A 13,742-nucleotide genomic window follows, 5' to 3' on the forward strand; every position below is an offset into this window, starting at 1 on the left:
CCATTTATCCTGCCAGGGACACGTGTGAGGGCAGCAGGCTGTGGTCCCTGTGCCAGCCAGCGGTGCAGCTGCTGTGCGAGGGCACCCAGGGAAGGAACAGAAGCTCTGGATGCTCCTGCAGGGCAGGCAGGGAGGGAGAAGGGGTGTGCACACATCTGTGAGTGTGGGCACAGAGCTACAGAGCTGTGAGCAGGCAGGTTTTCTAACCAGAATATCTGCAATATCTGCAGACATGACTTGTAGTCAGCCCACCAGCACTAATGAGTTGTGTCAGGGATGTGGGTGATGACTTTTAGCCATAGCTGAAATCAATAAATCAATAGTATCATCCAGTGAGGTGCGTTGGCTTGGAGTTAACATGTAAACACCTGAAAATTGGTTTCCCATAATCAGCACTTTTTAATGTTCATTCAGCTAGAAGATGAAATAAAATAAAAACACAAGAGGAGGCATTTGTCTTCGACACAAAATCATACAAAAAGTCTTTTTTTATTAAATATACATTACTTACAGTTTAAGTCTTTCTTCTGTACAACAGTAACCATAGAAAACAAAAGAATCTAAGGCTAAATTTTTTCAATCCCTTAACAGGGTATTAAGACATGTTACATTGTCTACAAAACTGACTTAGACTGAGGCAACGTCCTGTGGAATTCTCTTTAGAAAACCAGATAGTGAAAGGGGAATAATCTAAATCTCCATTTTGCTTTTTACTGTAACTGAGAGACTCTTGCTTTACCCTTGGACAAACCATTAAAAAAAGTCCTTTTTTTTTTTGCTTTGCTAATAAAATGAACAGAGCTCTGAGAGATTTATTTAATAAAATTTGAGTAGAACAAAGTAAAATGAATGATGAAGGGCTCATCTGTAGAAAGAACCAATTTTTTATTATTAAAAATACCTAATCTCAGCTGCCATTTTGCTCTTTTTTTTTTTAAGGGTGCCTCTATCCATTAAAATCCATACAATCCTTCCAGTGTTAGTGTGCTGGCTCCTGAATTGGCTGACAAGACACCACCCACAGACCAACCTTCCCAAAACACAAATTTTTAGAAATTCCTGGAGGCGACTTAAGCCATATCATGGGCTTTTTGGAGCTGAAGTTCATTGCCTTATTCCAATTTTTATCCACAGTTTTGCTAGAAAACAACACAATTTCAGTGAATGCAACTCTCATTGACAGCAGTAAGGGATGACAATCATGAGGGCCTGACTTGGATTCATGTATGTCAGCCCCAGTTTGCAGGAGATCATCAAAGCAAGAGCAATATGAGGCTAAATTAATCTGTGATGTATCTACATTGACCTAAACAGGGTTACAACCAGGTCTGAAGCTGTCTCTTGTTTCTTTCACAAAGGGGGTTTCAAAGCTGGTCAGATACAACAATGCTAAGGTTCTCACTATCATTTACATATAATGGTCTGTGCTACAGATTTCATTTGCAAAAATCACAGAGTAGAGATTTTTATGATGTCTGAATAAAAAAAATGTACCGGTTTGCTCTCCTTAGCTCCTGAAACTTCAATTCCACTGTGTTGTGAATGGAAAGTGAGGCTGTGACTGGCTGTATCTAAGCTTCACCTAAGAAACAACCCTTCTTCCTTCTTAACAGTATGGGTGCTGCATTGGCAGCAATGACAAAACACATCAGGAAAGGATGTGCCTAAAGGACACAAGAAGGAGCTGTAAAAGCCATGCAAAAATGAGTAAATAATTCCCCATGCAGAATTAGTTCCAAATAGACTCTATTTAGGGCTGTGGGATTCAAATTTGTGAAGAGAGTTATGACTAGCATGTCAAAAAGTAAGTAGTGTTGCAATGTGAACAGCAGTCACAGCTTAGAAAAAAGCTGCCACAAGCATCCTAAACGAGGGAGTGGAAAGTCTCTAAGCAAATGCCATTCTTTGGATCACCTGCTGTGCCTAACATTTGATTAAATGTTATGATTGTTTGAGGGAAACCATCCCAAATTCTCCTTTGGGCTACCTGGGAGTGTTCCAGCAATTTAACTGGGAAGATCTGGATCCGGTATCAGCCAGAGCTTTGAAATCCTCTCCCATGTTTGGAGCACATCTCTGATACTTTACAGATCATCAGGACAACTAAAACTATGTTTTGGCAGACTAAGCAGCAGCAATTCATTCCCTGGCAAGAAAACCTACCACTGAAAAATACTGAAAAGCCTCATATCCACCTGATGGTTATCATGTGTGGCTTCAAACAGTGCATGTTTTCCAAGAGCTTTTGCCTCCTTCACTGCCCCATCACAATGGTAGTTTGAAATGTTAATGTCCTCTTTTCCCCTTACAGGTCACCACATGGTGACTACATCTACACGATGGAGTGGTGTCTCCCTTCTGGTTGAGCACCCAGCTGAACTTTTGGTTTCTGTGACTGGCAGGAAAAAATCATAATCTTAATTTGAATTGTGAAACAAGCTCCTCTGACTCCTAGCAACAATCTGATAGCTCCACATGTTAAAGAAACAGGAGGGATGAAGAAAACAGAGGTGAACTGGATATGGAGTGACACTGTCAACACAAACTGTTGCCTTAATCCTTCCTTAGCTCGGCTTGTAGACTCAACACATTACAAACGACAAACAAGGAGCTTACAAATTACAAGAGTTCACCAGAAAGTGTGCTTTTTTTCCAATTTTTGTTTTTGTCATAGTAACTTAGTGCAAAAGATCACAAAAATAAGCACCAATACACTGAAATATTCAAACTTTCTATAGGCATGTCTTGAAATAAACAGTCAAAGAAAAAAGCTACTTCAGACCCAAAAGAAGAACGTGTTTAGAAGTTTCATGTACAAAAGTAGCAGGGAGGAGGGGGCCGCCCACACTGAAAGAGGACATGAAGAACTTTCCACTGGGAAAGAAAGTGCAGCAAACTGCAGAACCCAAGGGAACAAATCATGTTTTGAAGCTGTGATGGCAACCTGTGAAGAAAACCCCCAAAACTTCAAGGGTATTGGTGCAACTCCAACTGTAGTCAAGCAAGAGGCCTCCCACCAACCTCTAAAGATGCTGGGTGAGGCCCTTGGTTTGGCAGGGGTGTAAGCTATATCACTTGGCTTGTTTGGTAAGTAGGCATTAAAAAACTGCATGAAAGCTTTGAAATAGCACTCACAAGGTCTCAGACTTTGCTCAAGTCTTTTATGAAGGGTTGCTTTCTGAAAAATAAAATGGAAAAAAAACTCCTTTGTGTCTGTGGAAAAAACAGCAGTGCAGAAGAATATTTAAAACTAGTCTTGTTTAGGGTAAACTTTGTGTAGGTGAGAGTGACAACAATGGCATGAGATGGATCACAAAGAGGTCAAGTTCCTCCTCCTCTACACTCTTGTTAGTTTGAAGTGGAGCATGCATGTCAAGTGACTGGTTTCCTTCCAGGAGGAAGGTTGATTCTGTTCTGAAGATGAGGTTTATTTTTTCAGGGATTCATCTCATTGAGAACTTAGGGTTCCTGGATGAGAACTTATTATAATTGGAAAAGCCAGCAAGTATCAGACATAGCTACTTGGAGTTAACAGATGCCAGGATATGGCAGACAGGAGACTTGGATCCTTCCTGGAAATGCAGATATACCAGGTATCATCTCAAATGGCACCAGACATGTAGAAAGGCATCTGAGAGGGCTGAGCTAGCTTTAGATTCAGAAATGTGTGGATCTGGCTTCATGTATGCTATCTGCCAAAACTCCTATGTGAGGCAAAAAATGGATGTTGGATCTAGAACAGGCTGAAAGCAGAATTATCCACTTCCCCACAGATTATCAATCAGATTGTCACCAGCTCAAAGTGGTATTTTGAAACTTGATTTTCATGTATTTGCCTACAAGGAGATGTATGCATTTACTAGGCAGAGATGTTTAGAGCAATTTTTAGAGTAATTTAGATGCAAGGTGTCCTTCCTTGACCCCAGCTGTCACCTCAGTAAAAAAAAAAAAAAAGTCACTTGTAATAGTCACCTGTGGAGATGTGTCTACTTGATCTTCAAAACTATTGTAAAATTTGTATTCATTGGCAAATTCTGCTATAAGTAACTTCTCTATTGCCAGGAGACTACTCTGTCTCTAAAATGAATGGAGAGACAAAGGCATCTCTAGTGACTCATTTAATCTTACAGGATGTTTGAGACATTTGCCCTGTCCTCACCAACCACAGGGCTGGACAAGACTGGATGACAATTGTGGAACAGGCAGTTGGTAAAACCAAATGCAAAATGAAACAAACCCAAAAGATAAAAGCAATATCCAAGGGCTTCATAGGTCTCAATCTTATTGTCAGCAAAATCAATACTGACTTCATTAGGAAAATATTCATAACCCCTCACCATAGTGAAACAATATGATATATTGATTCATCCAATATGTGAATTATGTGATCAGCTAAATGCTAATATAGACAAAGATCTCATTAAAATAAAGGTTTGGATTACACTCTAAAAATTGAGCAATTGATAAATAGGATGAGTAAAGTCTAGCTAGATCAGGTTAAAATAAAGCCAAGAGAAAGGATCTTGTTTTTGTAATCTGGTTGTAATTTTAACTTAAATATCAGGGGCACCTCATGACTGAACATACTCTGATAACCACACAGCTCTATATTGTCATTTTTACAGTCCCAGGTGGGAATTCTGGCTTAACCCATATGAGTTAAAAGTATATCTTTTATTTGGCTTTTTCACTGCAGACATAATCTAGGTGTGGAGCCATGGCAAGAGCAAGAAGAAATAAAAACAGTGTACATTTTTAAAATTGACCCAAAACACTCACACTTTCTTGTCTCTAATAAGTGAATATGGACAGATGAAATACTAACTGCCAATTACATAGGTAACTTACTTAGGACCAAAGTTTTACTTCCAAAAGAGAAATGGGACTCAATTTTCAAAGGTATTTAAATGTCTTGTAGTATATTAGAACATTCCACAGCAAGGCAGACACAGAAATTAATGTGAGTTAAAAGCTCATTTTGTTTAGTCACTTAAGCATTGATCCACATCCTCAAGAGACTAAATTCTCTGTAAAGCCTATCCTTCACCCAGGTGGCAGCCAAACTAGTTGGAGTTAGCTTTCTGACATCCAGCCTTCCTTTGTTTTCTATAGCCAGGCACTGGCATTCACAGAGAGTCCTTCTGCATGACTAAATATCTTTATAAGCACGGCTATTATTGGTCAAGTCCTTTCTGGAAACCAGGAATTTGCAGTGCTGAAATCCATATCTAAAATACTTCATAATTTCACAGCTTGCCTAACACCAATAATTTTCATAGGTTACATATCATATCACCAAGAGAAAAAAAACCCAAAAACAGACAGTATCCTTCTACCAGTCCCTTACTTTTATTATGAAACTTGTCTTGCGGAAGGAAGAAAACCCAAACTGCCTCTAAACAACTCTTTGACAGTCTCAGGTTTTCCATTGAAATGAAATCTGAAAATTTATGTAAAAAAGTATTATCCCCTGGCTTTACTTAAAAATATTATCCAAGAACGACAGATAAAAGGAAAAGGGAATACACCCCATTTAAAAAGAAACATTAACAAAAGTAGCAGAAATGGCTTTAAATAGATGGGAAAAAGTTCTAATTTGAACTAAGGAAAATGAATTGTAGCTCTAGTAGATTTTTTAAAAACTGTATTTCTTTTATTAAAAAATTAATTGCTTTTAACTGATACTGAAGGAAATTCAATTATGCCCTCATTAAAGAAAGCATTAGAACAAAACAAAAACCAAAAAAGGGTATATATTTAGAGTACTTCATTTAGTATATTTTAGCTATCTTTAATAAGAATAATTTGACATCCTGATTTAGAAGTCCATACAAATTTGTTCATTTGTTCAGCCTTGTAGCATAAAATCTTCTCATCTCAGTACATCCACAGATATAAATGAATGTCTTTGTATACTCATGCCTACATTCATATCAAGTTCGTTCTTTTTACAGATGCACCCCAAGCTAGCTAAATTTTCAGAGTTTTACCTTCCTATTCCATTCTTCATGTAGCCAATTAATCACATTAGCACATCAGAGATGTCTCACACAGAGGCCATTTCAGAAAAGATGACTCAAACACAGGCAGAGGTGCCCATGAAGTCTCCTATTCCTCCCTTCTGCCATGCCAAACAAAGCAGCTTGATCTGCAGGAAGGAAAAACATTGCTTTGTCAGGATTTTACCACTGAAGACAAAGCAACATAAAGGGAACCCAGCTACTCAATCCATCGTTCCAATACTCATCACACAGAAACACTGTCAAATAACTGTGTCACCCAAACAGCCAGTGTGTGCCAAAATGGCTGCAGTTGACCATAGAAGAATGGCACCAAACTAGTTTCAATATAGACTTATAGCTTTATAAAGTTGCTCAATGAAGAGTTCTGGTTAAAGGGCTGGTCTCATATTCCTCCTCACATAAGAATTATGTCACTCCAAGACTGCTTTCTCTTCCCTGAATGCTCCAAAAGAAGTGGTACCATATCAAAACAGTAATTTATTTATTTATTCTTCCTTGTCTGCTCTCTCCTCTGATAAAAAAACTCAAACAAAAAACTTCAGTAAACACCAACATACCTTTCCAATGGACTGCCTAGAAAAACAGCACCTGTTGCAAGTGTAAGCTCATCTCTAGTTTGCTGTGGGCTGCTACCTCCTACTGAGATTCCTTAATTTTAAATCTATGTAAAAAGGACCACCATGTGGAAACCCCAGGATGACTGAACAGGGAGTAGGGCAAAGAAGGAAATTTAGCTGCACAATCAATTGCAGCTTGAATTAAATCAAGAGTATTGCAATGAATAAGATTTTTCTTCCCCTTAACCTTAGGCTTAATTCTACCACCAGCAAATTCTACATCCTCTTTAGAAGCCCTGCAAAGGCAGATGTCACATGGACACAACAGAGAGTTCAAAACCTCACTGGCTGGGACTCCTTCACTTCTTACCCTTAGGATGTTTGTGATTGAAAAGGAGGTTTTTCATCCTCACACTGTAACCATGCAGCACAAGTAAAAAGGGCAGAACCTGATTCTTCAGTAGTGCTCCCAATCAGGAAAGGACAAAAGACTTTTAAAAAAAGCGTGAAGATTAATTTGAAGTAGAGTATTTGGGATCTCTTTGTTTCCCTAGTGTTCTTCCTTGTAAAGAAGGTTTATCAAATATTCATCTTTTTAGACATGACCTCAGATCTCTCTCTATTTAGTTTTGGAGAAGTTATTCCAATTTCTACAAACAGGAAATACCAATCAATCTTTCATGCAGTTTTGGGAGGCTTTTTAAAGTAGTATGACTTTTTTTTCTTTTTTCTTTTTTTAGAAGAGCTGGCAGAAGGTGTGAGTCATATTTAAGATTAAACTATTTTGGTTTTTTTCTCATCTATGTTCTTTTTCTTTTCCACAGGGGCAACAGCGTTTAACCTCAGTGTGTGATAATCCTCCATGTGGCATGAACAGGCATATGCTGCATTTCTAAAATTTCAGACAAATATAGAGCACCTAAGTCCTAGCAGCTTCCTAAACCCCTTGGAGATTCAAGCTACTATTTTCCATGCTTCAGCTAGGGTTATACTAGTGTATGCTGGGTCTACATAGCCAGCCTTATGAGATGGAGGTGAAAGAGGTGCATGGGAATGATATTTATTGTTGATACATATATTGTTGGAAAAGTACTGAGAAGCCTAAAAGTTACAGTAAAAGGACAGGAGGTTGGGGGAAGGAGCTTAATGAGGACAGTTTTATTTTCTTTTATGCCATACCAGCTTTTCAACTGGTACAAATTATTTTAACACCATTTAAATCAATAGACAATATATCAATCAATAACATTTGAGAATTTGGCTGGTTCTTTATGGTTGTTGTAAATGAGCCCATGAAATAAATCAGCTGTTTTGATCTCATTCTTTCCCTCTATCCTGTCCCAGTATCTGCAGAGCTATGTGTTCAACTACTTTACCTGTACTTTACATAGTCCAGCTCTAGTGTAAAAGCAATGACTTAAATGTCTCCAGAGAAAAAAAAATAACAACAAATAAATGTAGGGGCTTTGAAACATCCAAGAACTGACAGCAGAAACCAGGTGTGCATGTGGATCTTATTTTGTGTAGGATGGGGTAACAGGTCTCTTGAGCTGCAGAAGTAAACTGTGATTGCCAGGCTCTTGTGCAGAGAATGAGGCACTGTGATTGTTCTCAGTGTTTCCTGTGCAGGGCGGTCTTCTCCAAATGAAAAAGAAGCTAGCAAAAAATGAGTGTTAAAAAAGAAAAAAAAATCCAAAAAGGAAAAAAAAAGAAAAAAGAAAAAGGAAGGGAGAAAGGAATAAAGAAAGAGAGGTTAGGGGAGGAAGAGTAAGAAGAAATTGCATTGTCCATCAGATAAAATATTCCCGTTTGCACTCGCTCACTGTGTTTTGCAAGTCAATGTCAGCTTTAAAGGAGCTCTCAAGGTTTTCTGGGTATTCCTTCTCCTTTTTCTGGCTATTTCGATGTGCTTGTTTGTGTTGATAGAGGAATCTGCTCATGATGGCAATGATGCAAAAGATGATGAATATCACAACTGCTATTACACCTGTGAAGGGGTAAAAAAGGAAGGATAGAAAGAGGGAAAACCAAAACAAAAGGCTCAGTTACCTCCAAAACACATTTACCCATGCACAGCAGCTAGTTGGTGTGATAGATCAATTCATCTCAGTCCATACACAACCATAAGCCTCTATCAAACCCTCCCTGGTAGTTTTTTATTTGTATTTTGTCACCTTAGGAGCTCTAAAAATAGACCATGTATTGATATAATTGACCTAATTTCTGTAAAATTATGCTTCCACTGGAAATAAAGTTAGTTCAGTGTATTTGTTTGCTTTTAAAACACTAGATCTGTTCATACAAATTCCTGCTCTGTCATATTTTCTTCTTTTATCTCTGGGAACCTTGCATGAGCCTTGTACACTTTGGTTTATAGCTTCTAGATATTATCAAAGGCAGCTCACTACAGGGCACACTAAAAAATAAACAGAGATAAATTGTCTTTTAGGCCATTATAGGAAAATTAAAACCACACATGAAATTATGAGGACAATGTTCCCCAGTACATAAATTCTTCCATATGACCTGGTGAGTTCCACTACACCACCGGATGACAAAGAGAGAGCTCAGGAAATACAAGATTTGTGAATTCTATGCAAAGTATTCACCAGGGTGGTGTGTAAAAAAATGGCTGCTTAGCTGGGTCTTAGAACAGAGAGTCACATGGAATCAGAGAACACCTGGAACCTCTGGAGATCATCTTGTCCAGATCCCCTGCTCAAGCAGGCAGGCAGGCAGGCAGAGTTCAGCTGTATTTCAAAAGATTCAGGTTTCTGATAATCCATGTGTGACTACAATAATCCATAATGCAGCTGCCTACTTAGGTAGCTTGACAGATACATGCTAATCAACAGAGCAGATACTAGACCTGCTTCAGATTACCAAAAACCCCTTGGACTAGATTTCATGGAGCCCAGATTTAAAGTCTAGATTTTTGCCTTGACAGAACGATGTTTTGACTGTAGTCTTTAAAAATGAAGTTACCTCCAATCACAGCTGAATCACTTCTGACTGCATTGGTGAGAGGTTCTCTTTCATCTGTCTTCCCAAAAGGATCTGCAGTTGGTTAAACAAAAGAGAACTTATTTTCTGTATCAACTGTTCATTTTCCCTGTGGCTTAGACAGAAGTGCCCTCTTACTCTCATGAATTCTACCTGTTTTCAGAAGATGTAATTTGAGGGATTGGAGAACTGAACCAGAAGGGTCTGAAAAATAAAATGAGTTTGCAGAACAATTTTATTGTACACCTTCAGAAGCAAATTCTATTAAGAGTATATGTAAAAGGAAACAGAAAGTTTCACATTAACACCTGAAAGTGTTGTTTCAGTTCATCAGAAGAATCAGAGAGACATTTTAACTAAACATCCTACTGGGAGCTTTTCTCAGTCAGAGATGTATTATTATCTTTTTTGTTGTTACCTAAGAAATGATACCAGAAAGAAGCCAAAAGAAAGGGATTCTGGGCAGATTTAGATCTGACCTATCTTGTAGATGAGATGTACAACTTGAATTCAATCCCAAAAGAGAAGCAGTCTCTGCTTGGGACATCTCATCTGCTACATTTGTGGGACTGGAACAGGAATAAAAATAGACTTTTACACACAAATAATATAGAATGAATCATACAAAAGGTTAGACTGGGAAGGAAATCTGGGGTTATTTAGCCTGATCTCAGGCCTCTGATATAAGCTCAAACATGGCTAAATTCAAAATTAGATCACGGTAATAATATTGTACATCACCAATAGATTAATTTCACATTATTTTTCAGTATACATGAGTTATATAAATCAAAACTAGCAATTTAGGGCTTTTTAAAAATTTAGTCAAAGAAGAGAACAACCTACAATTATTTTATACCCTAAGATGGCTGTCAGAAATTGATAGTGTGACTCACTTCTTTTCACAAACTAGAAGAGGAGAGCATTCATTATTTCACATTGAAGATGAGTTAACTTTCTGGATAATGGAAGTTTGGTGAGATATTTTTTACTCCATCCCTCAGCTGAAGTCAGTGAATTCAGTGACAATTAAAAATTTACATCTGTTCTATAACAGTTCTCCTGTACTAGAGAAAAAATCATAACTGGTGCCAATGCATGGCACTAGTCAAAAAATAATGAAATATTATTAACTATGTATGAAAAAGTATAAAATTAAATTTTTATTAAAATTATATAAGATGTTATTTGTGCCTAAAAGACTATTTAAGATTGACACCTAATGCAATCAGCACTTCACTATTTTTGGTTACTGGAATTTAAGCACTGAGAAGAAAACAGAACAAATGTTGAAGAGCAGTTTCAAAATGGAGGCCAACAGCCACAAGCCCCAAGAATTACATTTTGTCTGAGAAATAAAATCAGGATACAAGGAGAGGATGGTTTTTTATAGTGCAGCAGATGGCCTGTAACAGCAGAGCCATCTCCACTGGGAACACAATACACTCTGAAGCCAAGGAATAGCAATACTGGGTCTCATCTAGGACCTTAACAGGACATCCTCCTCCTTTGAGATAAAACTGATGGCATTACAGCTTGCTTCACTGAGGTTGGAAGCCCTGCTGAGGTCACAAGGCTCCCTAGAAGTCATCTAGTCCAAACCCCTACTCACATCCAAGTCTATTAGGGCAAGGTTCTCAGAGCTGTATCCATTTCGGTTTTGAATAGATCCAAGGATGAAGACTTTACAACCTGTCTGGGCCTCACACCATTCTTCTTACCAAGTCTGTATCCTGAGGGATTCTTCAAGCAGGTCCATGAGAAGGTCAAAGCTTGCAGTCATGCATTTCTGCCTTTTTTCCTTCCTCTGAGGATCCTCAACTTCACCATCTCATAGTTGCTACAGCCCAGGCTGTCCTGGCATATCCCTAGCCAGTCAGAGCTTGTTTGGAAATACCAGGTTCGGCACAATGAGCACAGTGAGACAGAACTTCACTGTTTAAGGTGCATTTCAGAAGCAAATATTTTCTGTGTAGTTCCAGACTTAATGAAAGTATCTGACATTTTTTTTAAACTTTAAATGCTTGAAGAGCTGCTCTCAGGAGACAGGCAGCTCAAGACTCTACCATTCACACACCTTAATCTCCTCTGTAATTTTTACAGCAGTTTAACATTAAGAAAAATACCACAGGAAAAGTCTATTATCTCTATACCATCAATACAGATTTCAAAATAACAAGATCTTTACACGTGCCTCAGCGAGGAAGAAGGTGATCTGCAGATCTTTGTTAAAAATCAAAAACCACAGTAAGCCACCTCTCATTTTGTGCCTCCTCATCAGAAGAAGTGTGTTCAGATCTGTGAATGGATTTTATTCCATATCTGTCTGGAGGAAACTTTTTTGAACACAAGTATTCCTTTCTGAAGGAAACAGCTTCAATTGTTTCAAGTTACGAATATAGAAGGCTTTTTTCACACACTTAAAGAGTTTTCCTAGTGGGCTTTTTTGTTGTATCTGCACATTAGAATATTGACATAGACATGTACAGCCTCCTTTGAAGTTCTATTTTTTCTTCACAGACATTCAAAAATGAGAAATGGGAAGTGATGAATTGAGATATGAACACTAAATTTGAAAGTTAATCCTTGACTCTGTTTTCTTTTTATTTCTTAAAATGTGTCCTTTGCATGTGAAAATGTAATGCTCAAGTACATCTATAGAAATTATAATTTGCTACAAATTGGAATTTTTTTTAAACAAGAATCAACCACCCATTGCTTTTACTTTAGCATATAAAGATATGAAGTCTTCAGAGCTCACTTGTTCTAAAGCTCTTATTCAGGCTTTAATCAAATCCAGTGTGAATAGTGAGACTGGAATGTCAGATAATTCATCACATTGAGGGGAAATCATATTTTAGAGCACAGAGTGCCAAGACAGGCATAAGTTTTTATAATAATTCTGCATTTCTGATGCAACAGTGCTTAACCTTAACAATAGAGTGCAACTAATTGTATGCTTTAAATATTTAAGTTCAAATGCTACATTCTGCTCTGTGTTCTGCCCTGAAGTTCTGAGCCTCAGGTTTTAGTGCTTTCTAAAATCTTAGAAAAATTAGATCATTGAGGTGACAGATCACAGGGCAAAGAGTTCATATTTTCAGTATCATTGCCCATTCGGGGCTCACATTTGTCTGTGCATCACAGCAGACACCTCAGACAACTGGAGGCAGTGAGAAAGAAGTGGGGGCTGGGGAGGAGCACATGCACACTGGCAGCCACTCTCCAGAGTAATCAGCAGCCTTTTTCCTGTGCAGAATGCTAATAGCATCATTTGTTTTCTGCTGAACATCTTAGGCAAAAACTGCAGGAAATGGGGATTTGATGTAAGTACAAATGTGAAAGGAATTGTATTATGATCTAAACTAGAGTTTTATTTGTTATCAGAAAGGAGAAAGTTGCTTTATAGGTCAAGGGGCAAAACCCAGCCTTTAATCTGTACCCTTTTCTGGTCATTAAGAATCCTGCCACATCCACTGGTGACTAAAGCAGCGTCTTGATAGTCCCTGTTCATGGTGACAACACTTCCAGCTGCTCTCAGCTTCCCTCTCTGCATACAAATTCACATATGCAAAACACTTCAGATTCCCAGAGGACAGCTTCAGGACTGCAAAAGATACACAAACAATTGGGATCATCTTGCTGGTACTGCTCAAGTAGTGCTCCCTCTCTTTAGTCTGAGAGAATGAAGTACAAGCATTCAGTGGAAGTCACACATGCCAAGGGGTTTGTACAAGAGTTTTTGCTCATTTCTGTTGGGGCAGAAACAAATTTGAATTGTTTTTTATATGACTTCTATTGCTTTATCACCACTAGAATGCAGAATCTGTGTAACATTTAGGTTGTCCTTTGAGATCTGCAGCACCAGAATCATCTGGAGTAGACAGGAATGACAAATCAGGTGCATAACCAAACTTTCAAAGCTTTCCCACTACAGCTGAGGGACTTTGTTCTAGGATGTTTTAGGTAATCCAGAAACTGAGTCTGAAAACATTGTTTCAGAACAATGACTTTTAAAGTCTGGCTTTATCCTTATGCCAATGCTCAACACTCCTGATTCTGAGAGAAAAGGGAACTTCCCAGTTCCACTGTTCATACTGTCACAATTGCATTACAGCACAAAGGAAGGAAACTTCACTCTACAGCATCCTTTAACCTG

General features: G+C 38.2%; 1 protein-coding gene across 1 annotated transcript in view; it reads right to left on the bottom strand.

Annotated features, from left to right (window-relative positions):
* Positions 1–375: 375 nt before the first annotated feature.
* CNTNAP5 (contactin associated protein family member 5) overlaps positions 376–13,742 on the bottom strand; it is a 270,547-nt gene continuing 257,180 nt past the window's right edge. Inside the window, exons 23-24 of the mRNA XM_059476246.1 lie at positions 9,566–9,637; positions 376–8,567 (exon numbers count right to left, since the gene is read on the bottom strand). Coding sequence (XP_059332229.1) covers positions 8,371–8,567; positions 9,566–9,637 — 269 coding nt within the window. The 3' untranslated portion in view covers positions 376–8,370. The remainder of the gene's footprint in view (positions 8,568–9,565; positions 9,638–13,742) is intronic.

The sequence above is a fragment of the Ammospiza nelsoni genome, chromosome 7 (genome assembly GCF_027579445.1).
Source record: "Ammospiza nelsoni isolate bAmmNel1 chromosome 7, bAmmNel1.pri, whole genome shotgun sequence".
NCBI lineage: Eukaryota > Metazoa > Chordata > Aves > Passeriformes > Passerellidae > Ammospiza > Ammospiza nelsoni.